Consider the following 27,335-nt stretch of genomic DNA (forward strand, 5'->3'; position numbering starts at 1 on the left):
AATGCAGGTAACAATGCAACTGTTGTTAGTTTAGTTTTATATATTTGTCTTGAATACGAATTAGGCAACACGTTCTGCATAAAAAATATGTGTTACCGCTTTAAACATTTGCAAGTTTGGACTCTTTCGGGGCGACTGCTGGTTGGCAGGCGCTGGGATTGTAGTTTAACGGATTTGGCTTGGAAAAGCTTTCAAAACCTGGCTAAACTGGTTTCTCTAAGCCACTCTTCTTTTTCTGTAAAACTTTCCCAATCGATTCCAAAATATTGGCGGGTAGAACTAGATTAGAACTTAAAACACTTGAGTACACTACGGAACACGTTTTTCAAAACTACTATGGATTGCGAAAACTCTCAAAACCACAACAAATAAATTGTGATCGGAAGCGCCTCAGCTATGATGCCGTAATTACCTTTTACTTCCGGGTTATTTGGAAAGGTCACAGCGCCTTCTGTGTAGTGCGTCTGCGCGTCACTGGAAGTACGCATGCGCTTTAGTGCGCACCAGAACCCCAGTTTTTGTAGTTGGGGTCTATTCGTTGTAGCTCTTGGTTGGGCCCACCGTGAACAAGGGCAGGGTGGTGGCGCGAACATGATGCCAGGCGAGACGCATTCTAAGACGGCAGGACTGGCCACAGAGGGACCAGGCCTCGGCTGCCAGAATTGCAGCGTCCTGCAGCAGGTATGGCTCAGAATACAGTATTGGGAGGGGTACTGCTGCTATGTGACGTTGTTAGGTGTAACTGGGGTGAAGTGTGACACAGGTGGGCATCGCTGCCTATTATTAGTGTCATAGATACATGCAGCAGTGGTCGCCGTGTCTCCTTGAAATTGATTAACTGCACAAAATGTTGATGCATGAGTGGAGAGGTACCACTGTGCCTTTAAAGGTCCGGTGTAGTATTCATTGATATTATCTGCATTTAAAACATTCACGTGTTCATATTTTTAAGATGTACGTATTGCTGCTTGCGTGTCCATGACCTAAATTGAAAGAATGCTTCTCCTGAATCTGACAGATTTTCCTTTTTTGTCTTTCTCTAAGTTTCCTTTATAACCGATCGCTTAGAATGAGCTCGTCTTAATTTTGACTGGACTTCGATCTCGCAGTTTATAGTTTGCTGCAATCTTATCAGAATTTTAATAAAAACTGGAAGACTCAAAATATTGGTAACACTAGGAAAATAGCACACGGGGTGCTTATATCTATCAGTTTGACAACAGTGTTGCGTCATAAAACGCCAGTATAGAAACAAATACTAGTGAGTAGCCAGTGAGAGACATGTTTGCCTGGTGCGAGTGATAATAGTTGGCTTTGAATGAGCAGGCAATACTTAGTCATACACAGATTGCTTTTGAACAGGCACAAATGAGGCGTCATCCGAGGGATGTTGTAAATCTTTAGAGCTGTTTGAAGACTTTCCCCATCAGTAGATATAGCGTGGGAACATTCAAACCAGATTTTAATAATTTACTTTATCGAGAAAACATACTTTTTTTAAAATCCGATATTATATTTCCATCCATGTTCAATGGAAATGTTTACCTTCTTTATTCAGTCTTACTATGTAAAATGAGTGTATTACTTTTATTGGTAGAATACCAGTTTTTGCATGTGTGAGAAAGCCATGCTGAAAATACGTCCCTTGGCTCCATCGTAACATGTAGTGAAAGAGGAAAGGAGGTCGTATGAAGGGCAGGGTGTAGGAAGATGGCCTGGTGTGTGCTGAGCACCTATGGCATTATCATCCCATTCCAGGTATCCCTAATAAGTGAGTTGTAGTCAGTGTCTAGGGAGCCAGGCTCTCTAGAGGTAGCTGTGGATGAGCAGCCAAGGCTCATCTAGGAGACATGCAAAACTGATGTAATGCCACTTATAGTCACACAGCACTTACACCCAGGAAAGAACCACACTGTTACTATAATAAAGTACCTTTATTTTTGTAACACAAATACCAAAATATTATATAGGCAATACTCTACTAGCAGGTGAGTAAACACACTGTTATATACACCTTAGTAATCAGGAATGGGCATAGAAAGTAAGAGAAAGCAGTGAAATAACAGTAAACTATAGAGACCCTAGGATGAGACCAAGCCATGTACTAAAAAAAAATGGAAGGTGAAAGTCAGACCCCCACCTCAGTATGTGGAATCTGTAGAGGGGAGCTGGAGGAACTAGGGACCCCAAAGGGTAAGTACCTGAGTGTCCCCCAGCGACCAGGAGAGAAGAGGTAAGTACCTGTTTTTTTTCCCAAACCCACAGAGAAACTTTATAAAAGGACTGTGCAAGACTGGAAGAAACAGATGATGGATCCATACAGAAGGGGGCCTGCAAATGAAGGGGACAAGTCCACTTTCAGTTGGAGGATCAGGTTGGGTGGGGCAGGAGCCACTACCTACCCTTCTGGAGATGCAGGACCAGGTCGACTGTGCAGGACAGGAGCAGAGGAAGAGTTCCAGATATGATGCAGTCGATGTCCCACATCAGATGAAGAGTTGCAGTCCGTCAGTGGTGTGGAAAAAACACCAATAAGGCTTGGCAAAGGCAAGAGTCACAGATGAAGAGTTGCAGAGCTGCTGGGGACCAGGAAGGTCCGAGGGGACTCAACCTAAGGAGGGGAGTCCCAGGCAACCCAGTGAGGAGAGGCAGGAGTCGGAGGATGCAGCACCCATAGGCAACTCACAGGCAGCAGGCACAGGAGTCTTCGTGAACCCCACTCAGGTAGAGGGGACCACTCAAGACCACCACCCGTGTTGCAGGGTCCATGCAGAGTTGCAGGAGAGAGGACCCATGCAGCCAGTTGTTGTTGCAGTTGGTGCCTGCAGATGCAGGGGAGTGACTCCTTCACTCTAAGGGAGATTCCTTCTTGCTGCAGTCTGAAGACTTGCTGTCCTCTGAGGATGCACAGCACGGGAAATGTTGCAGTTGCCGGAAGGAGCCGGAGAAACAATGTTGCAGCGCAAAGTCGTCACTGGAGCTGCAGATTGTAGGTTCCTGTGAATTCCAGTTGTGGTCCCAGTGGCCAGAAGGTGAAGTAAAGTTTGTAGAGGAGTCCTGCTAGAATCTTGCATGTTGAATCTGCAAACCTACCCAAGAGGGAGACTTGCCCTAAAAGGGGAATTGGTCACCAAGCAATGTGATCACCTATCCAGGAGGGGGCTGTGACATCACCTGCCTGACCTGGCCACTCAGATGCTCCCAGAGGCCTCTGCCCACCTTGGATTCAAGATGGCAGAATCAAGTGGCCACCTGGAGGAGCTCTGGTCACCACCCCAGGGGTGGTGATGGACAGGGAGTGGTAACTTCCCTTTCCATTTTCTGGCCAGAGCAGCGACCAGGGGTCTTTGGACTTGTGTAAACCAGTTTATGCAAGGAGGGCACCAAATATGCCCTTCAAAGCATACCATTGGCTTGGGGAGGCTAAGCCTCCCGAGCCATGTAACACCTTTTTACCTTTTTCCAAAGGGAGAGGGTGTTGCTTCCCTTTCCCAAAGGAAATGCTTTGTTCTGCCTTCCTATCCTGGGCTTGAGCTGTTCAAGCATCAGGAGGGCAGAAACCTATCTGTAGGCTGGCAGCAGTGCGGGCTGCCTGGAAAAACCCTGCCAACTGGTAGGAGCAAAGCTGGTGGTCCTCTAAGGAGCCCCCAGAGTGCATGGAATCATACAACCAATACTGGCAACAGTATTGGGGTATGATTCTGACATGTTTGATAGCAAACATGCTCTTGCTCGGACTTACCATTGTGCAGCTGGACATAGGTAGTGACCTATGTTCACTGCACAAGTAAAATGGCTTTCCAGCTCTCACGAAGTCCAGAAATTAATCACCATGGGGTCTATCTGGTGATTCCTCTTTCTCACAGTAACTTCAAGCCGTAGACTCTGAGATTGGCTGAGAGAGAGAGATCTATCTACCCTCATGGGGTGTCAGGCATTCAATGTCAAAATCCTGACCGAAGTCTCTGAATCTCCCACTGTCAATCCTGGGTCTCTTTTATACCTTAAACAAGCCAGAGGGGAGAGTTCTAGAAAACCTCCCCTGCTCCCTGTTATTCAAAAGTTACTTTAAGTCAGCTTTGAAAGAAACATGTTGGAACCGGCTAGTTTCCCAAGGTGTCCCTCCCAAAATGAAACCGTTTCCTGCTGTACCATAAACATCATCCTAGGACATCCTTATCTTGCTGACTGATTGACTCCTCCATGTTATGAACTAGCCCTTGGTGAGAAAGAACACGCAGAATAAAAACATGAACAAAAAGCACATTGTATAACTTGGGCATGGATAAATACTTGCAGCTTTTAGCGTGGCAGTGGCTAATGCTAAAATAAAGTCAATAGGCAAAATGAATTTAGTGGTCACTAATGTGACGGTGTGCTGCTAGGCTAAGTGCAACTTGGAGTCAGTGGTCAAAAGACAATTATCATTACATGTCACATCGCTAGAAGTGGCATCTTAAGACCTCCCACATATGCTTAGCAGTTTTATCGTGAATACATTTGAGTGCCTACGAGGTTTAACAAATAAAAGCTGATCAGTACTTAAGTCTGTGACCTGAGTTCCCTGCCTGAAGGAATTAATTATCAGCTCAGGTGTAGATATTAGCTTACTAAATACAGTAGACAAGCAAGGCATACAAAGTGTGACATCAAGAACAAATCACAGTTTGTGTATTATATTACAAATGCTATAAAATAAGTGTGAGTATCAACAATATAACATTTATTGGCATATATAGCATACCACCATTGTATACACTGGCAAGTTTAGCCAACTTTAAGTGTTATAAAAAAAAAACGCAAGTTGAACACTTCATTTTGTATTCCAAGAATGGCAAACAATATTCCTTATGAAATATACAATTATTACTGAATATTATGCACATATATTATTTCAGACATTATGATACATGCTGTATTGCCACATGATGTTTAACCATAAGAAATTAGTAATTAGTGAGACTGTTACATCATTGATTTCCTACATGTGGGTATCACAGTTACTTAAAATATACCATACATCTGGTAACATTGTTGTGATGGGTAGTACGCTCTATCTTCCCTGACTAATCATCCACATAGCGATGAGCAGTCGCCATCTGTTATCACTTGGCAGTGGGTTTTAAAGAGTGGAGCCCATGATATATACGAACATTAGTCATCTCTGTCAGTCATTCTGCTCTTTCCCCCATCCACTTTCTCTCCTCACAAACTCTGCAGCGTACTGTGAAGCTGACATGTAATGGTTTATTTCCACTGCTATTATTCTGCTCTCGATTAACTTTTCTCTGTTCTGCTATGACATGTAACATATCAAGGTTTCTTCCATTAAACCACTGTGCTCTATTCATTCGCCTAACATGCTATTGTTACTGTATCTTATTATGTTAAAGCATCTTCCGACAACATAACCATAAAGGATGTTAAATTACTATTCATGTAGTTGGTTAGTGAAATATGACATACATTTTTCATGTTGTCTGATTTTCTCATGAAATGAGGTCCCATCCCAGCGTGGCCCAAGGCAGTTAGGTTACCCCTCTGCTGAAAAGCGCGTCTCACAGAGTTTTGTTTAGTTCAGTTATATATTTGTAGCAATATGGGCAGCCAGGGTGTGCAGATGAAGATGATAATGTCAATGAAAAGCAAAAACTGACTCACCCCATAGTAAAGGAGCTGGGCCCGTATACCAGTACGGAGCCGCCCATGAATCAAGTACAGTGCAGCAGTGGTGAAGCTTTCTTATTGTAGAAGTTGATGGGACCTTGCTATCGGGCGGCAGCTTGTCTCCTCGGTATATTACTATCTGGCTCCTGCCCCAGCCAGCCATGCCTCGCCCTGATGCCTCCTGCAGCTCTCGTCGGAACTCCTGCGCAGCTCGGCCTCTCCTGGTCCTGGCACCTTTTTGGGGCCACTCACCTCTACGAGGACATCTCTACAAGGACTGCTGCAGCACACCCTGCCGCGTCAGGCAGGCGGTGCAGAGGTGGTGTGAGGGAGACTGGGGATAGTGGTTGTGCCCAGTGTCAGACTTAGCATGTGGCAAGCAAAATTCAGTGGGTAATGTAGGCCTATTGTGAACTCTGCACGCACTACAAAGTGCCTGTAGAATAGGCAACGTCGAACCCTCAAGACCCTGGGCTAAGAACAGGTAGTCCCCTAGAAGGCACAGCAATCCAACAAATGCTCCAAGTTCAGCCAGGCTCAGGATGGGTTTTGGTCATGTACAGTTTTTGGGGCAACCGTTTTAGCAGTCTCCCACCTGGACCTCCCCCAATGCTGTGCTATTGGAATCTTGCAAATAGGCCTTTCTGCCATCCCCAAAGGCAGGGCCCCAAGGACGTTCTGACCACCAATCAGCAACCCCGGACCGGAAACAAAAAGCAGGATGAACCACTCACCCCACCGAAGGAGAAGTATCAGCCTCAGCAGATGGAGCGCCGGTGCGAGCTGTCTGGATCGACTCCCCCAGTCACAGGGATTTGCATCACCCTCCGGGAGTGCTGCTGCGATCAGCTCTCACCCCTCTCTGGTCACATGGGCTCCTTCCCAGACACCAGCAGGCAGCCTCCTCTGCCTCATTGAAAGAGGTCTGCTTGTTGGCGTTCTGCTCCGTCACTAGCTGTTTCCTACTATGGATGTCTCCCTGGAGTAGAGGTGGGGAATGTCTTATAGTTATAATCTAGAATTGATGCACCACCTTCAAATTACTATGAGTTTAAAATGTCTGTTTGTGTAGGACCACAATGTATTACAAAACATTGTAAGACATGCTTGCTAAAAGCTTGCAGCAGAATTTCCTTTGCATGTTGCTACCCGTAATACATAATGTTGGCTTATGTTAATCCTCAGGTGCAGTGGCTGATTTCATGGAAATCCTCCTGAAATAAAATAGTTTTCTAGCTTTCTTGTAATAGTAGCCTTATGTTTTAACTACATCTATGTAAGCAGCTCCAACCACTTTTCTACTAAGTGTTTTTAGGTCTCGCCTGCATAGCGTGTGCGCTGAGCAGTGAAACGTATTGTTTATTATTCAGAGGGCTTATAACCTGTCCCTAGCATACCATTAGTTGTTTTTGTTGTCACTCTCATTTGCAATGTTTTGATAGCTTAGCTTTCATAGGCTTCCCATTCTTTCTTGTGTTAGCTACTGCCTGGAGCATGGACCATGTACACATGTTCCTTTTACACCTTTGTTCTTCCTTGTCTTTTTGTAACATACTGTTCTTTTATAAGCGTTTTTATATTATTCCTAGATGTGCAATGTGCATTCCTACTATAAACATTAGTATATGACTTCTTATTTATATTGCTTTCACCCTGACTCCTGTCTCTATTGATGCTTTAGTTACTTATACCTACATTCATACTACTCCACACCACTCTGTTCTACACCACTCCATTCCACTGTGCTTGTTTCTGTGGCAAACTACTTCACTCAACACCATTCTACACTACTGCCAGTATATGCCACCCAGCTGCACACCACTCCACCCCACTCTACGCCGCTCTGCCATACTAGTCTATGCCAGTCCATCCCACTCTATACCACTCTGCTCCATGGCACTCTACTCCCACTCAACTCCACGCCACACAATGTCACTCTACTCTATAGTAATCTTCTTCACTCTAGTCTGTGCCACTCTACTCTATACCAGTCTCTACTGTACTCTATACCACATTGTGATACAGAGTTCCACTCTCCCCCACTGCGCTTCACTCTACCCTTTTGCTTTCCACTGTACGCTGCCCTGTGCACTAAACCACCCATTCTGCGTGACGCCACCCCCATTCTGCACCACGCCACCCATATTCTGCTCTATCCAGCTCTACTCTGTGCCAATCTAGCCAACTCTGCTATGCCACTCCATTCTGGTTGTACGTGATTGCATGGAAGCATGCTTAATGGAATACCATTACTTAGAAACCATTTCATCTAAACAATTTAATGGACGTTTTCAGGATGAATGTCCTTTACGATTTAGAACCCAATTCACAATTTTTTTTTCTCTTCAAAATTGGATTCTGCATACTTATTTTTAAGGTGTAGATGAAATGATTGCAGGACTTTCAAAATCAGTTTTGCCAAAGATATTCATTTCAGTCCTTTACATCAGGGGAAATTATTTCAGATTTATATCTATCGCTTGTCAAAATTCACTGAACCCTCACCACTCCTAAACACAATCCATCGCTGCCCCCCTAAAAATGCCACCCCATGCATAAACTCCACCCACCTCTGAACCTTAAAACAGTTTCTACTTGTAAACGTACGCATTTTTAAATCTAAAACCCCTTACTACAAATATACTTCACCCATTCCTGAAGACTAAGCACTCCTTTCTGTCTAGCCGCCACCCATCCTTAAAACCCTACACCACCCCTAAACTCCACTCATCCCCGGACACGAAAATAAATCCTCATCTCCTGCTGAAAACCACCACTTCACTAACCCTAAAAACCCTCCCCACCCCTAAACTCCCACATCCCTGGAACCACTTTTTTTTTTTACATTTAAACTCCACTTGTCCATAAACTCTTAAAACATAGCACCACCCTGAACTTCACCCATTCCCAAACACTAAAAACCATTCACCACCCCAAAACTCTACACTTTAGAAATACTCACCAGCCCTAAACCCAGCCACCCGTAACCCTAAAGCTAAAAAAAAAAAAAAAAAACTCATCGCCCCTAAACATTACTCATCCCTGAACCCAGATAATTCTTATTATCCCTAATCTTTCAACCAAGCATGCAATTTTGGATGTTATTTAGAATTATCTTTCTTTTAAAGCTTCTTTTAATTTTCGATTGATTTTGTATTTCCTTATAATTGGCTTCTCCTTAAAATTTGGTTTTCCATTATTTTCTTTTTCTCCAATGTGGTTTCTCAGCTTTCGTTTTTCTATTAATCATATGCACCATTCTACTTTAGACCACTCCACGCTGCTGTACAACATGGCTTAAAGACATTCGCATAGCCCATAGCTCTCACATAGGAGCGAATTAATGGCTTTGCCAGTGCTTGTCAGCATAATATTAAGCCCTTTTAGGTTGATCTTATGCAGTGCGCAAGCGCTGTCTCGACATGTTGTAATCTATTCTGTGGACTTTCACCATTCCCATCTCTTAAATTCGTTCCTTGGCCTGCCTTTCAAAATTCCTTTGGTTTGTCAGGTAAATGCTTTAGGTTTGTCCCGCCTTAAGGCTGTTTCGTTACAGTCTTGCAGACTGACGCTGTTACATGGATTATTGCATGATCAGCCATATATACCTTGGTGTTAGAGCACTACTTTTTATGGGCGAGCACAAAGTGCTCCGTCCATTCTGTAATCTCTCTTTGGGCTTAAAACCACGCCCATGCCACGTCAGTCACTTACATTGGTTCGTGGGCTTGCCTTTTAAAATCCGCTTGCTTTCACTTGTGAAAGGCATGCATATGTCATGCCTTTTCCGGTGTTGAGCCCACCTACACAGCACCGGTTAAGTACCAAAAACATACGAGGCTCGATGTTTTCAGCCTTGAGTCCGGGCTACTTTATCTGTTTATTTTCTGCGCTGCGTTTTTTTTCTTTGCTTTACAACGCTAATAGCTCTAACTCGAACAAATGCGAGACCCGTTGCATTGAAAATGCTTATTTCTTTTGCTGCTTCGTGCTCATGTGGGTATGTTGTTTCTTCCTCTGGCATCTCGCTGTTTCTTTGTGACAAAGGCTGCAGGCTGGAGGGGGATTCTTTTTTATTTATTTATACAGTGCAAACTTGACCGGAAGATTGGAGTGCTTTATATGAACACTGGTTACATTTGCAGGCCCGTTCCTAAATTCTTTCCATATTTTTCTCAAATTTAGCAGTTGAAAAAATATAGAAACTGGCGTCTTTTAAATTTAAAAAAAGCACAAGAGAAACCCTCAAAAGCGAGAACTATTGGCTATGCCAATGCTTGTTTAACATTCAAGGCAGTTTGCTCTTAAGCCAATCAGCACTTTTGTCCACCTGAAGGACATACTCCATATGGGGAAGGCTTTGTTAAATTTGCTATGTCTGGGGCTTTGTGTGAATGGGTATTAAGTAACATATTATCATTAAGCCTTTCATTGCTTTGGGCATGTGCTATCCCCACCCCCTTTTTATTTCTTCCCCCATCTTGTGTTTGCTGAAGAAGTTGTATTGTTGTCTAACCTAAATGCCAATAAATATGTTTTATTTTTAATTTTTAAAGCACTTTCTATAAATAATATCCATGACAAATTTGCATCTCTTCTCTAAATGTGTAATGGTCCCTAGGGCTTGTGATTTTCACTGGGTGGGCTAGAGAAATTAGGCAAAAATAAATGATTTTGAAGAATGGGAAAATGTGCTGTACACGAAAGCACTTTTCCCTAAAAATGGCATCACCAGTAGGTTTGTGTGCTAAGTTTGGCTAGTTTCCATCATTCATAAACCAGCAGAGTTTAAGTTGTCATTATTTCCTATTTTGCAGCTTCTACCTACTTGTGCCATGTGTGGGAAAATGGGTACTTAAACCAGAAAGTGAATTATTTCTGTAAACTAGACTAAATTCTGAATTCAGCTAGTAGTCATATTTATTGCTGGCTCTAGGTTTATCAGAAAAAGTTAATCATTGAAATCAAAAAATAATAAATGTGAGCGGGCTAAAAACTGAAATGGGCTAAAAGGTTTTCATCTTTAATGTTTTCTACTGAAGACCTATCCACAAATGTAACAAACATACTGTTTCGTCAGCCAGGCTGTTCTGGTCCCCAAGATACATAGCATTTATAGGTTGTCTACAACTGACCATTCACTTACGTTGTTTTTTTTTTTTTTTTTTGTGGGTGACCATGCAACACATGATTATGAAATATGTAAAGAATAAAAATTAGGAAGGAAGGGAAGCTGTGCATTTTTAAAACATGCATTTAAGAATCTTAAGGATAGCAGTTGCATGTACTGTAGGAGGCTGGCCAGGTTTGTAGTGGGTGCCTTAGGTACTCACACCTTATACCAGGTCCAGTTAGCCCCATTAGTGAAATGTAGTAGTGGTCTAGCAGCTTAGGATGTTAGAGGTAACTGTAGCAGAGTAGCTTAGGCTGAACTAGGAGGCATGCAAAGCTCCTGCAATACCACTATAGTTACACAGTACTTATACACAATAAAAGACCATACTCAGTGTTACCAAAAATAAAGTTACTTTATTTTAGTGACACAAGGTTAAAAATATGTTAGAGGCAATACTCCTTCTGGAGGTAAGTATTATACACACTATATACACTAGAGACCAAAATCAGGTAAGTAAAAAGTCACAGAATAGTGCAAACAGTAGAAAATACAACAAAATGCAATAGGCTTAGGGGCAACACACACCATATAGTAATAAAGTGGAATGCGAATCACAAATTCCCCCTAGGCAAGTGCAGTGTGTAGAGGGATGCTGGGAGTGGAAGAAAACCACAAAGCTGAGTAAAATACCCCACCCCAGAGCCCAGAAACGTAGGAGTAAAGTACTGCAAGTTTCATCAGAACACACTACAAGTCGTGATGAAGAATTATGCAAGAAACAAGCAAGACTGCAAGCAACAAATGGTGGATTCCTGGACATGAAGACCTGTGAAGAGAGGAGACCAAGTCCAAAAGTCGCAGAAGATTCCAGGAAGGACAGGAGTCCCTGACACCCTACAACAGTGATACTCAAAGTACGGCCCGGGGGCCGCATGTGGCCCTCCTGACATTTATGTGCAGCCCCCAGGTCATCAGCAGCACTGTGCTGTGCTGCTGCTCATTTGACTTGGCACTAGCACTAAAAATCGTTAAATAAATGGGCAAGTATTTATTTGGAGGCTAATTGAAAAGGGAGTAACTAGGGTGTCCTGGTACTCAACTTTAGAAACATCGTCATTATTAAAGAGATCTTGCAGCAAAAATATAAAAGTATGATCTGTTTGAAATTCAAAAAGTGCATTTCATTAATCTGCAGAACCATTTCACCGTAGTACACACAATTATTTCACTGCATTGAGAAGTATTTTTTAAAGTGATATTTTTCAAACATAAATTTACAAACTTACATCCCTCTCTACCCCCCACACCCTGACAACAATGTGAACTAAGAGGCTAGTCAGTTGTTATGTGAACTCTTTGGGAGGTCTGGGTTCTATTATACATGAACAATATTAAGTTTCTTAAATCGGACCCAGAAGGTTTTATACAGCATCAATCCTGAAGACGTATTTCAAGATTCTTATATGTAACGATGAAGAAAAAGGGAGGTAAAGTGAAATAAAAATTTGCCTAGGACTACACAATTTGGTTAAGTGGAGAAGCCGGGATTTATAGCCAAGTTTCTGGTTTCACATTGCACAATTCAGACACTATATGTATACGCTTCATTTCCCCTACAACCACTTTACCACTACCCCTCCCCACCCCTCTGACCGCCACCCTACTGGCATCAAAGCGGCCCTCGGTCACATCACAGACCAAACAGTGCGGCCCCTGGAAAATGTTTGTGAGTAACCATGCCCTAGAAGATGGTGCAAAAGAGGATCCTTCGGTTGGAAGAAGTCTGCAGAAGAGCACCAAAGAAGATGGCTGTGGGTTCCTGCATGATGCAAAGGATGTCCCACGTCGAGATGTTGGATGCAGGCGAGTTGCAGCGCTGGATTCGTCCAACAAGCCTTGGTTCAAGCAATGTCGCAGACTGAGTCAAAATGGTGCTGCCTGGACCCAGGAGGTACCTGGGGGCCTCATTTCGGACTGAGGAGGCTGTGGGGGCTCCCACCACTGGAGGGAACCCACAGATGACCAGGCAGCACCCACAGAGGTTCCAGGACATGGAGACAAAGAAGGTGCAAATTGAGGTTGCTGCAGCACTACAAAAGAAGGTCCCACACTGCCGGAGAACAACTCAGCGAGTTGAGCGTCGCAGGATAGTGCTGGGGACCTGGGCCAAGCTGTGCACAAAGGATTCTTGCAAATAGTGCACAGAGGCCTCAGGAGCTAAAGATGACGCAGTGCACAGGGGTACTGTCGCAAACGGGGAAGGCAAGCTCTTACCTCTGCCAAATTTGGACAGCAGGACCTTAGAACAATCTGTGTTGAAGGGGTCCACCACCTGCATTGCAGAGAGCACGCTCGTCGCCAGGAGAGAAGTCGTCTTAGAAGGTGCCTGCTGGAGCAGGGAAGTGACTCCGTCACTTCACAGGAGATTCCTTCGGTTCTTCTAATGCAGGGTGAAGGCAGGGAGTCCTCAGAGCGTGCACACCTTGGAAACTGTTGCAGTTGCTGGCTGTAGCTGAAGTTGCAAGTCACTGTAGCCTTTCTGGATACTTTGTTGCAGTTAAAGTGGTTCCTGGAGCAGTCTGCGGTTGATCAGACAGTCAGAAGCTGAAGCAGAAGTTGCAGAGGATTCCTGGAGGAAACTTGCAAGCTGAATCTGAAGAGGAACCCACAGGAGAGACCCTAAATAGCCCTGAGAAGGGGATTGGCTGCCTAACCAGGTATGCACTGATCAGGAGGGGTCTCTGACGTCACCTGCTGGCACTGGTCACTCGTAGATCTCCAGAGTGTCCCCATACCTTTGGAAAACAAGATGGCTAATGCCAGGGACAAACTGGAGGAGCTCTGGGCACCACCCCTGGGGTGATGATGGCCAGGGGAGTGGTCACTTCACTTTCCTTTGTCCAGTTTCGCACCAGAGCAGGGACTGTGGGTCCATGAACCAGTGTAGTCTGGCTTATGCAAGGAAGGCACCATCTCTGCCTTTCAAAGCATTTCCTGAGGATCTGGGAGGCTACCCCTTCTTCTCCCTTCTCACCTCACTTCCACCCCTCAAAGTGGGGCAGAAAGACTGTCTGTGCTTGCCAACCCAATCAGGTTTCATCATTATATTTACCCGATGTTGACTGCTGCATACAGTTGAGGCTCTGTAACTGCCTAAAGTTAAGAATTTTTCAGCAATTATGTGCATATTCTCAAGTGATAATTTTTGTTTATTAAAATCATTTGAGTTTAAACCTTTCTCTTTTAAGTTCTTTGTAATGCTATAAAATATATGGCACAATATTTCTGTAAATACTGATGACGTTTTTTGAGCCAGTTTTATGTCTCTCTCAAAATTGCCTGCCTGAAGGGATCATAAGGGGTTTAAGATTCAGTACAAACTTGTAGGCATGTTAGAAAATCAATGGTACTTAAAGACACTAATACCTATAGCTTTTTCCTTTTAATGCCTATTAAGGTGTAAAGAAAATGACAATGAACAAAAATATTTGTCTTTCTCCAACAGAATCTAAATGAATACGCTGGTGCATTTGTTGCCCTCAAGCAAAAGATAATAGAGACTGAGTAAGTATGTCTTGCATTAACCTCTAGTGGTATTCTACATGCCATACCAACTAGAACAATACAGAACCTGGTTTAGTATGTATATAATTAGAAAGATTCAGCTGGCCTTGTATTTTGGACAGTTATTATTGAAAACCAATATAACACTTGTATATTAATGGGGACCTTATATCCCAAACAACTCTGGAATTTATATTTTCAAACCCATCCATTCATTGGACTTGTGGTAAATCTAGCCAGTAATATTCTTCTGAAATATAGTTTTCAAATTGAATGAATCCCACATGTTTTGTGTTGAAACATCAGCTGTCTTCCTCAAGAAAGTCCAAAATCTATGTCAGTATTAAGTACTGTAGCAAAGCATTCCTCAAATGCTTATCAAACAACGAAAAAACAAATCTCTAGCCAGACCTTTTTTTATTTTTATCCGTGTCCAGAACCCATTTCCAAAACTACCACCAAGGAAATACAATAACTCAGCCAATAGCAACTTTCCCACAAAAAATCTTTGTGTCTAAGTGAGCTTTGCTGCACTCCTAACTCCTATATGCAAGTCTTTTTTTTTAAAGAGGGTTATTTTCAGCCACTCTCAAACATGCCATCACAGTACCCCTTTTCAAGAACGCAACACTCATGTCTGGCATCTTTATCATCTTCGTCATGACCTAAAGTTGGGTGCTTGTATGTTGCAACAAGACTGCAGAAAAATCTTTATTTATGCTTCATATTTCAGAAAATTGCTGTCCCATTGAATCTCCTAAGTTCAGACTTCTTAGCAAGCTATGATGGCCTCAAAAAAGGGCATCCTAGTCTGTTAGATGAATTGTCCCCAAGGCAGCTGACAAGGGTAGGGCATACATGCTAGATGTTAGCAGATTATTAGTTCACAATGGGAACACTGTTGTAGTAAAGTAGCACTTCATGGAAAATGCTTTTTTAGATTTGCCATTAACATTGGTACTGTTTAGGTGTGCACAAAATGTGTCAGAAGGTTAGTGCATTCGATTTAGTTTTACTGTGTCCTGTTTCTTGTAGATCTGTGAAAGAGGGTAAAGTTAAGCAGTGGGGCAAAAAACTGGTTGGCAGTTTTAAAGAGTGTTAGACCTGCCAGCCTTAGGTTTATCTTCCTCCTCCATTTTTGCTGACTTTGTTTTTGCTAGTCTTAGGACTCTGTGTATAGAGTCCAAAGGATAGCAAAAACAAGTGCTAAAGTGCATGTGCTCACTCCTTGAAACATGGTAACTTTCCAAGTGACGACCCCCACGCTGCAAGATGATCCTTAGCAGGGCCCTGAGTTTTGGGCGAATTGTGTCCCTCATCCCTGTTTAGACCAGACCTACCAAGGTGCATTAGGGACCTGCCAGGGTGCGTTCAGTGACACCTGCTGCGCCTGTGACCTCCAGTGTTGATTTGAGTGCTGTTTGAGCCTTGTGCCAGTTTGGGTGAGCGGAGGTGGAGTTTTAGATCTCACACCCTCTGCTGCCCCTACTCATGAAGATAGATAGCTTCTGTAGCACTTGAAGCCGGTTGTTCAGTGCACAAACCCTGCAGTGAGCTCGAAGGTGAGCCTTGAAATGAGTGACAAGTCTTTCTTGTTTTTGTCCAGAGAGGGAGGGTTGGCACCCCGGAGGCCCTGGTGGCAGCACAACCTCCTGTTGCGCAGAAGAGGACAGTGTTAGGTAAGTTGCACACGGTGTGGTGGCGAGCACCCTCCCCTCTTAGGACCGCAGTGTAAGTACCTCGCCCAGCAACAGTCAGCCTGTGAGTGGTGAGGTGTAGATAGCCCATTACATCCTTTATTCTAATTTCAAAAGGCAGCCCTCATCTATAGAGATGTCAGTTGCAACCCCTGTGCAACGTGCTCGTCCCCTCCGCCTCCTTGTATGTCATTGGAGGACATTTATAAGAGGGGAGAGGCGACGCTGGATGTAGGGCTGAAAGGGCTCTTAGTGACCTGAAACAAGCACTGATGCCTGTTCTACTACAAAGTATAGAAGAAGTGAAGCTAAGGGCCTGTGCATCTGACCCAGGGTTATAGGAAAATCATGGAGCATTACTCTTCCTGCACCCAGCCTGTTATCAGTTTCAGCCCCTTTTTGGGTTCAGCTTAAGTTTTAGAATCTGTAAACCGAGCAAGCAGTGGAAAAGCGAGGTCTGGCAGAATGAGGAGAGCATTACAAATAGCTCTGAAGTGCAGGAAGAATAAGTTGAACTGACTGGCTAATCTGGCTGCGAAAGGAGAGCCCTCATTTCCTGACTCGAAGCGCAGCTTACCATTGCCTGCTCTAATTCCAGCATCTGACCCTGTTCCAGCCAGTTCTAGGGTAAGGGCAAGCTATCTGTGCCCATGTACAACTACACATCTTGACTCCCCTAAAAAAAGATGATGGAGAGCTCCTTATTTGCCACTGCCTAGAGTTGGCTGAGGCCAAGCCTCTGAGGCTCATAGTCACAGCTACAGTTTACGCAGCGCCGCTGTCCTTGCCAACCTGGATTTTAGCAATAATGCCCTGATGGCAATGTTGTTAGTAAACTAAAAGAAGTCCTAGGTTATGTGGGCTAGATCTCATGGGTATGTGGGCTAGATTATTGTGATGCATGCAGCAAACTTTAGTCTGCTTAATCAAACAAAAGAGGTTTTTTTTTGTACAGCAGAAATGCTGAGCTCACATATTTGAAAGTGCAGTCATATGTGAGTATTGAGAAAAAGGCGACTCTGTAAACTACTTGCCTAGGATCACACAATTTGAGACTCATTTACGGGTCAATTACATTACAGTTAGGTCGAGTCGATTATTTAAGTTACTCGAACTGCAGGTCTAGTAAAATTTTTATGATTTTTCGAGCCCTGAGTAACCCCACATCAATTAAGAAAAACACTAAAGCTTATTGTAAGGGAGCCCTTTTGGAACTCCAAGACCATTTCCTATCACAATAGCTCCAAAATAGGCAGCCTCATGAACGTATTCTTGTCCAAAAAAAATTCTTTGCCTGGAACCTTACATGGATGCAGTTTGTACCCTGCCAACCTCTAACATTGCATATCAAGTTTAGGCTGGATCTGCTGCTGGTCAACAAGCCTGCTAGCAAGTGGAAATCTGATTGTTCCGTTCCTTCATATTGCCCACCTTGTAGTGACTATGAATTGGGCAGTAAACATTGCTCCGCCAGCGGTGCTGAGTTTTGTCACTCTGCGCTCAGCTTGGAGGGTGGAGTTTGTCAAAAACTCTTCCCACTGCTGCATACCCATAACCACTCCTAAATTAAGTGAGTTGCACAAGCACTGAAACATGAGAACAGCCATGGTGGCCATAGACAATAAAGAAGGACAAGTATTGTGCTTACTCACATTTGAGTAGCAGTGAACTCATCCTCCTTCAGTGTCTATAGCCACAGTGGCTGTTCTCTTGTGCAATTCACTTTGTTAGACAACATTGTTGTTTCCAAATGTCCCAACTTTGGGGGATAAATCTTTTAAAAGTTGTTCCCCTGACACATAAAAAGTTATTTCTTGGGCGCTTGTGTACCACTGCAATGTCATTGGGCAGTGGCATTGTTTTAATGGGGGCTAGCGCGGTTCGGGGTGCTGCCTGTCCACCGGCTCTCAGGTAACTTTCCTCCAAGAAAGAAGACTTGGAAGAGTTTCGGGAGCAGGTACAGACCATCTCTGGGCAGAAGCAGTGCTGGGGCACCGGAAGGGAGTCTGGGTAGCTGAGCCAAAGGCATCAAGCGCCGCCCAGGTACTTTCCCCATATACTCTCCATTGTGTAGAAAAAAAGCCCTAGTTAATTTGCATTGGCCCTCCACAGTCCTGGACTCTGTTGCCTCTTCATTACTGCACTAATCATTGCTACAACATTGGTAGGACAACTGCCTCACTGTGTCTAGTTTCTCTGTGAAAATTCACTTTTTCACATCTCCTGAGAGTGCATTGAGTCTGATATGAAAATCAGGAACAGCCCTTACACAGGGTTGTGTTGTATTTCCAAGGGTTACTTAATATCTCCACTACACATGAATAAAGTAGATAAAGATTTAGCATGCAATTATCAGTGTTGGTTTGCGCATAGTGCTTTGGAGGATTGAGACATTTCATGACTTTTGGAGGCACTTGTGTTCATACATGTCTAGTTTGACACTCACAACTGTACATTTAACTGAAAAGGATAGCGTGGCTAACACTATGTAATTTCCTGGCACTCAGTGAATGTCTCACTCATTTCTTTGAATTTTGTTTGTCAAAGATCTAATGCATTTTCCACAGAAAACTTAACAAACAGCTTTGATCTTTTAACAAGAGTATTTTTATGTGAGCTGTTAATAATATCAAAACAACTGTTCCTCCACCCCTTCATTATCGAGAGTAATATAGCGGAACATGATCTTCTATGCTTGTTTTTTGTTGCATTGAACATTCAGAGCATGGGTCAAATTATGACACATTTGTGTAAACCTTGTATCTGTGTTTTCTGACATAAAATATAATCAAACATATCCTTATGAACTGAACATCTCTTACAAGCCAGATGGCTCAGCGAGTTGAATGTTCACCACTGAAACATGAAGGCCATGATTCACGACTTCAGATCTTAGCGGCCTTCCATCCTTCTGAGGTGGATACACGGAGTGCGTTTCAATTAGGTAACAGTTGCCCCTGTTTTTTACAGTGCTTAGAAGCAGTTGAAGCACTGTACTGAAGAAAATATTTTTATTTCCGTTCAAATGTCCTTCGAAATGTGGACATTAGATAGAACAAGAGCTTTCCCACTTGTGGGCTTTCCTCAAAAACAGCAGGTTTTGGGCACCTTGGTACTAAATCACAAAATGTCGCCAAAATCTAATGGGTTCACTTGATTGCAGCAGACTGGGCGCTGTGAAGGAACTCATTGCGGAGTGCAGGAACAGTTACTGTGTCATCAGCAGCAGAGAGCGAGTAAGCGAGAGGGCACAGGAGAGGTCAGAGGTCATAACACTGATAGATACAGTGCTGCAGCTCCACGGAGGGGCCTTTTATACATGAGTTATCAGGATTAGGGGTGGGCAGAACTCCATGGAATCCATGCTTGGTTTGTAGCGTTTCAATTTTCATCCGTAGAATCACTTTCCAAGCGTGCACCTCAAAAGAATCACACAACTTTTTTCAGGGGGTGAATTTCATCAGTTATTACAAGTGTTCATTGCGAGTTAAACCAGGTCCATAAGCTAAAAATCTAGAGATGACTCCAGTATCTCAATGGCTCTCCACCTGCCTGGTCGTCTAATCACCTACAGTATTTTACACCTGGGTCGCCCCTCCTCCACCGCTGTAACCTAGTCTGAAGACGAATACTCTGTATCGGGAAATTTGTCAAACAGATGGGTCCAGGGCATTATTTTGCCTGGTGGTTTATCATCAGTGTGAGCCAAACACATGTTGCTACTCTCCATTCCAGGAGGTCCTGCCTCCATTGGTCTATCGACTAGGCGCTGGTGCCCATCCACCCAATAGTTATCCTGTGCTTTGCTATGAATAAGGCTAAAAGTGCGATCTTGTGAGGGATGTTACAACCCCGGGTTCCCTCACCACTCCCAGGTTCCCACATCGGGGGTACTTCACCTCCCTAGAGGGATCAATTTTATTCAGCTTTTGTGGTGTTATGTATGTGCGGTGAAGAAAATTAGTGCAGCAATTTAAATATATTGTTGCAGGAAATCGAACGGACTTGGAGTGTGACTCTATCCCAGTCAGCATCCTCAAATGGAACCCCCAGTTCCCTTTCCTATGCACCCCACACTGGTGCAGGCCGCTGTTTGCTGTTCTCCTGAAGTGCCCTATAGAACAGCATAATTAGATGTCTCCTCCACCCCCAGGTCAGCAAGCCATTAAGGACCCTCGAAGATCAGGGGCGTCTGGAAAAGTCACTTAGCGCTCCTGGGACTCTCTCTCTGAAGCCGGGTGCCTTAAAGAAATTGACCAGGGCCCACCTCAAATGCTTCCTGGGCCTCTGGAAAGGAGAAAAACCTTGCTCCGGGGTGTAGATCTCTCACTAGCTGACATCCCTTGCCCACTACTGCTCCATGGAAGTCTCAACATCTGTCGCCATAAAGGTTTCGAAGTCCCACAGTCGTAGCTCTCATGAGAATGGACCCCTGCCCCTCGTTAATCTGGAGCCAGGGCAAGAAGGCCATGAAGGCTGTGGACTTCACAGGGAAACCTCTAGAAGCTTCTCCTACTTCAAAGGCAGAACGGGGTATAAACCTTGGACCTCTGACAGAAACTGTACAGTACACTTCTGGACCCATGGAAGACTGCCAGGAAGAACGACCGCTGTGGTGCTGAAAGGACTGTCACTGCTGTACTGGACTTGCAGTCTGAACCCAGGACCACCAGAGTTACTCCAAGGGCTAGTCTCTTGTAGCAAGCACCTGGACTCTGCAACTGTGATTATTATTTTTTTCTCCCCTGCCAAGTGGTGCTACCTCAAACCCAAACCCATGGTAGTGAGCCTGGAGGTGCTCTGCCAGCCCATCTGTGGACCCCATAGAACCAACACTTCTCTGCTGTGACAACCCAAGCAGAACCGCCGAATCTCTGCTGTGCGGCGCAGTCCACATCGCTTCTGCTGTGAGGGTTCTGCATCAACAACGCAGCCCACTTTGGAACCGCTGTCTGTGCGAAGCTTTCGCAACATAGGCCCTTGCATCGCGAATCACCTGTTGACTGCGACCTCTACGACAATGCAAGTTCTCTCATCACAAACTCCCAACTGTTAAGAACCGATGCATCACAAGCCCTCGTCGCTGTGATCCTGAGCTGTGGTACTGGACTTAGCATCTCAACTTTACAGCTCCTTGGAGCATCCTCAGCGGACAACCTTGCAACACTACGCAAACTAGGAAATTAAAATACTCCTGTTCCGCGGACCAACTGGGGTCCCTGTAGCTGGTCCACGCTCCATCATGGTTGGCCTGAACTTGTGACTTTGTCCTAGGCTAGTGTAACCAGATATACAGAGTTTCGCTTTGTGCCTTTCAGCGCAATTTTCATTCAATTGTTTAAACCAGAAATCTCCAGTTCTACTGATTGGATTTTTCTAGTTTTGGTCTTGCTTTATTTATTAAATTCCACTCTACTTTTCTTAACTGGTGTGGGATCCTTTTATCGTGTGTTTTAAATGTGTTTCTGTTTGAAGTGTTGCACAGATACTTTGCACATTGCCTCAGAGTTAAGCCTGAATACTCAGTTCCAAGTTAACTGAGGGTTACGCACAGGTTAATTTAGGGTTTGCATGTGACTTCACCCTGAAAAGGATTATGGTAGCTGCTTGAGTAGGATTCTAACCCCCTCATCCAGTAACCCAATTTTCTACAGAGAGAAATAGGAGTTTCTGCTCTTCCCACCTACGCAATATTTGCTTTTCGATTTAACACCTAGAGTGGACCTGTGTTCAGCTCACCTTGCATCCTTGCCATCACCCATTTAGTAATGTCCTGTCTTTCTGATCAGTGGTTCTTAACCTTTGGTCCGTGGACCCTTGTTGGTCCTTGAGCCCAATTGAGGAGGTTTGTGACAGTTTTACAAAGTTAAATAGTATCGAAATAATAGATTAAATTTAATGCAGGATATACAAATAAAGAGACAAACAAATTGAAAATTGTAAAACGTTTCCAAATTTGTTTGTGAATTAACTGTCTTATGTCACTATTTAGGCATTTGATTTGGTGTATACTTGTTTTTTTTGCATTTTGGTACATTGTTTTGAGGTTTAAATCATAGAAATTGCTGAACCTCTTAGCTGCTGGGCCTCCCCCCCCCCCCCCTCAGTGCTGAGCCCTTTTTTGGCTATTTGGGGTGGTTCGTAGGCCTTCATAACTTTTTGTCCGCATAAGCTATCCACGCCAAACTTGCTTCCTTTTTTTCCCAACATCCTAGGGATTCTAATGGTACCCAGAGTTTGTGGTTTCCCCTGGAGGAGACCAAGAAATTAGCCAAAATACAGTGGAAATTTCGTTTTTTCCCCAAAAAATTTGAAAAAATAGCTGCCGAAGAAGGCTTGTGGTTTTTTCCCTGAAAATGCCATCAACAAAGGGTTTCTGGTGCTAAAATCACCATCTTCCCACCTTTCAGGAACGGGCAGACTTGAATCAGAAAACCACATTTTTCAACACAAATTTGGCATTTTACTGGGACATACCCCATTTTTACTATTTTTGGTGCTTTCAGCCTCCTTCCAGTTAGTGACACGAATGGGTGTGAAACCAATGCTGGATCCCGGAAAGCTAAACATTTCTGAAAACTAGACAAAATTCTGAATTCAGCAAGGGATAATTTGTGTAGATCCTACAAGGTTTTCCTGCAGAAAATAACAGCTGAAATAAACAAATATTGAAATTGAGCTGAAAACAACAGCCATTTTTCTTTATGTTTTACTCTGTAACTTTTTCCTGCGATGTCAGATTTTTGAAGGCAATATACCGTTATGTCTGCTGGACTCTTCTGGTTGCGGGGATATAAAGGGCTTGTAGGTTCATCAAGAACCCTAGGTACCCAGAGCCAATAAATGAGCTGCACCCTGCAGTTGGTTTTCATTCTATACTGGGTATACAGCAATTCATTTGCTGAAATATGAAGAAGGAAAAATAGGTATCAAGAAAACCTTTGCATTTCCAAAATGGGCACAAGATAAGGTTTTGAGGAGCAGTGGTTATTTGCACATTTCTGAATTCCGGGGTGCCCATACTAGCATGTGAATTGCAGGGCATTTCTCAAATAGACGTCTTTTTTACACACTCTCTTATATTTGGAAGGAAAAAATGTAGAGAAAGATAAGGGGCAATAACACTTGTTTTGCTATTCTATGTTCCTCCAAGTCTCCCGATAAAAATGATACCTCACTTGTGTGGATAGGCCTAGCGCCAGCGACAGGAAATGCCCCAAAACACAACGTGGACACATCCCATTTTTTGACAGAAAACAGAGCTGTTTTTTGCAAAGTGCCTACCTGTAGGTTTTGGCCTCTAGCTCAGCCGGCACATAGGGAAACCTACCAAACCTGTGCATTTTTGAAAACTAGAGACCTAGGGGAATCCAAGATGGGGTGACTTGTGGGGCTCTGACCAGGTTCTTTTACCCAGAATCCTTTGCAAACCTCAAAACGTGGCTAAAAAAACACTTTTCCCTCTCATTTCAGTGACAGAAAGTTCTAGAATCTGAGAGGAGTCACAAATTTCCTTCCACCCAGCATTCCCCCAAGTCTCCTGATAAAAATGGTACCCCACCTGTGTGGGTAGGCCTGGTGCCCGCGACAGGAATAGATCACACAACGGTCAATGTTGGTCCTTACATGAGGCAGCTGTTGACCCTGGGGTGATCTATTCCTGACGCAGGCACTAGGTGTAGGCACTCAAGTGGGGTAGTGTTTTTATCAGGACAGGTGAGGAATCACTGGGTGGTAGGAATTTTGTGGATCCCAGCATATTCCTGTAGTTTGTGTGACAGAAATGCGAGAAAAATAGTTTTTATTCAACATTTCAGTTTTGCAGGGTATTCTGGGTAAGAAAACTTAGGGGAATCCACACAAGTCACACCTCTGTGGACTCCCCCGAATGTCTAGTTTCCAGAAATGTTTGGGTTTAGTGTGTTTCTCTGAGGGGGCCGACCCCCCCCCCCCCCAAGTGAAATCCCTGGCGCCTAGTGGTGTTTCCTGGCCCCCGATCGCAGCTGTGCTGTGATCGGGGGCCAGGAAACACTTTCAGAAGGCCTCGAAAGAAAGGGGAGACTCTCCCCTTTCTTCCTGAAACCCTCGCATTGAAGGGGTTAAGCTAGTGGTCCATGGATTCCAGTAATGATTCACTGGAGGTCCTCAGCTGTCATAAAGGTTGAGAACCGCTGTTTTAGATCCTTGAGCACCACAACTGAGAGTTGAAGGAGTGGGAACTAGGGCCACCTCACAACTTGAACCCTCAGTTCTTCCGGTTGTAGCCCACCAAACATTAAGTATCTTGTGCAAGTTCCAGAACAATATGACTGACAGCTGGAGGGAATCCATTAACCAGTTTTAAAATAAATATACTGCATGACTGTCTTACTGTCTGTTGAGTAACTGTCTTACCCACAGATGCATCTTTGGGAAAGCTTCAAAACACATGCACAGCCAGTACTTTACTCCAGTCCTGTACATATGCTTTGCTTGTCTGTAATAAAGAAATGTATCTAGAATTGCAGAACCCACTGTAGCGCTAAAGCAGATAAACAGTTTGTTGTCCAAAGACCCTAGTTGAGAAACTCCTTCCATTTGAACTCTGTTAGTGGCCTTATCTTCAGGAAAAAAAGAGATGCCTCTCTTTTCTGAAATTTCTGTCCACAGACTCCTAACCATGAAGCTTCTTACGACAATTATTTTGCAGAAACACATTCTATAAATACTGAATTGATTGATTTAAACATTTCCTTAGTTTATGCTTACAAAGGCTAACATGATGTACTTATCCAACCATAAAAGTGGTTGATTTTTAAGAAAGTGCATAGTTGATTGAATAATATGTAGATAATTTAATTTGAATAGCTCTTGCAAAACCCATGCTTGTGCACCTGGACGTTTTTTTGTTTTGTTATGGCTGCTTCTCAGCTAGCATTATTTATGGGTTAATCTGCCAGTGTGACATATCAGCCCAGAATTGGAAAGATTCACTTATGTTATGTCATGGTACTGCCAGGGATGCTTTAACCTGTGAATGTAAATGTTGAGGTTGATAACATTGTTGTAATCACTTGCATAGTAATTGTTTCCTTTTTCTCTTCCTTACAGCCATTTGCTCACAAAATATCAGCAGAAATGTGATGATATCCTTTTGAGTTTTCTTTCTTTCACCCTATCCTAAGGCCAATTGTTTTTTTTATTAAAGGGACCCTACAGAGTCTTTTAAAATATGGCTAGCAAAATATTACTGAAATCTGCATAGGCAAGCTGAAGTGAGCATGCAGAAGTTTATATGTTGAGTATGATGATATAAAAAGGTATCTGTTTGAACAGATGAGGAGGGATCCCAGACTAATTTGGGTTTGTTTAGTGTTTCATTTGATTTGTCATAGCAAGCGAGGTTTATTTTTGGTCTGTGCCAAACCTCTGCTCGTAAGTAACATTGTTGATAGCTATGGAAATACCATTTCAAAACAGACATATTCTGCTTCAACAATAGTTGAGTTACTGTACTTTTCTCAGCTGAGCTCTCCTTGAATGCTGAATATATGCAGATGGAGGATGCCATTAGCATTGAGGACCCAACCCTTTTACAGCATTTCCACTGCCTTAAGCCTTTTTTCTGTGACAGTTCATTTGATTTGCTCCCACCTCTTTAAATAGATACTGGCTTGGCCTTTATATTGACTTACAAAATCACAGTAGCTTGGATGCTCCCTCAAAGTCTACCTTGGATTCGCCCTTTGAGGCGCCATCTAAAAGAAGTGCCTTGGTTCTGTAGTGGTTTGGGGGACAACAGACGTCCTAGGATTACCACTCCACCAGGAGGACTTTACAGCTAACCTGACATAAAGTTTGCAACCTAGGCCGCCTACCTCTGTGCCTTTATTCATTTATCCTAATCCTGAATGAGTTGCTCCCTGACACAATGCTCTTGCCCCAAAATAACATTTACTTACTTTACTGGGTAAGATGCATTCTGAATACTATGTTGAACTGTAGGATCTTAAAACAGGCATTCCTAGATACGTTGAGGAAGCTTCACTGTATTAGGCTCCTGTCTGATTCATCTCTTTTATTACCAAGTTGTCACCTATTCCTCATAAACCTCTTAATGAGCATTTTGACAGATCCAAAAAGACTGCATAGAATAGGTAGCATTTTCCCATCCTCCCAGTATGTAAACCAGCTGCACTCCGTTGAAGGTTCTGCCTCACCTGTAATCAGTATTGGTTGTGTCATGATCATGAGACCAGATGTCGGGAATTGACCCACAGGAATTTCACAGTTTTGAGCTGGATCCTGGAAAGGCCTGATGCATCCATTATCGTATGTCTCCCACAGATTTATGTCCCTTTTGTTTCCTGGAACAATTTGCTTGCAGATATGGTAACCTTTCCTTTTCATATAAGTCAAAGGATACCACTGTTATCTTTTTTCTAGAAACACACTTTTTTCAAATGCTGCAGAATGACTGTTAAATACTATGTGTTAGGAAGAATGTAATTTATATTTATTTATAGAGCAAACTAATGACAGGAGATAATCTCTGCAGTTGTTTGGCATGCATGGTTCAAACTTAAAATGGAAAGCCGTTACAAAAGGGACATTAGCAAAGTGTAATGCAAATGTCAAACTGGCAAAACATTGGAAACGGAACAAGAGCACATACAATAAGAAAGAAAGGTGCATACGTTGAAAATGTATCTAGCAAGGACATTTATGCAATCAACAATATGCTAACCAGTTATCACATTCACTAAAAACTATTATTTGGATTTTCAGTTGCAGGGGACGTACATGTAGGATACACAGTGCTAAAAGCATTCTCTCTTTGTTGCCTTCCAAACTGGCAACTACTTCTATGTAACCAGTGCATGGCATGTGATGCTAGATAAGAATGGGTGGATGCGGCCTGGACATGTGGCTTGGGCACTAAGTGCTAATAAGAGACTACTGATAGGCGACTATTTGACATATGTTAAATATGATGAATTTATGTGAGAAGGGTTATTGTTTTCTGTTGGGCGAGTATGCAGTATTTCTTGGAGATAAATGTTGTTAGAGATATTGTGATGGTAAACAGAATGGCATTCATGTACCGTGTAGGTCACATAAAAGATGTTCGCAATCACTCTGTCAAATACCATTTTTATATAGCATCAAAACCCAGAATTGGCAATGAGGTGCTGTGCAGAGGAAGAGGAAAGCTTTTTTTCATATCTGTCAACCTGGCATTCCAGAGGTTGCTTGTGAATACCAGAAAAGACGTACCCTGTGCTTTTTGCTAACATCTGTGAGGCGCCAAC

At 43.4% G+C, this 27,335-nt stretch overlaps 1 protein-coding gene across 1 annotated transcript in view; it reads left to right on the forward strand.

The window, feature by feature from the left end:
- The first annotated feature begins 471 nt into the window (after window positions 1–471).
- Window positions 472–27,335, forward strand: part of ICE1 (interactor of little elongation complex ELL subunit 1) — a 372,154-nt gene continuing 345,290 nt past the window's right edge. The window contains exons 1-3 of the mRNA XM_069219700.1: window positions 472–681; window positions 14,289–14,347; window positions 25,135–25,169. Of these exons, the coding sequence (XP_069075801.1) occupies window positions 487–681; window positions 14,289–14,347; window positions 25,135–25,169 (289 nt within the window). The 5' untranslated portion in view covers window positions 472–486. The remainder of the gene's footprint in view (window positions 682–14,288; window positions 14,348–25,134; window positions 25,170–27,335) is intronic.

The sequence above is a fragment of the Pleurodeles waltl genome, chromosome 2_2 (genome assembly GCF_031143425.1).
Source record: "Pleurodeles waltl isolate 20211129_DDA chromosome 2_2, aPleWal1.hap1.20221129, whole genome shotgun sequence".
In the NCBI taxonomy this organism is placed as follows: domain Eukaryota; kingdom Metazoa; phylum Chordata; class Amphibia; order Caudata; family Salamandridae; genus Pleurodeles; species Pleurodeles waltl.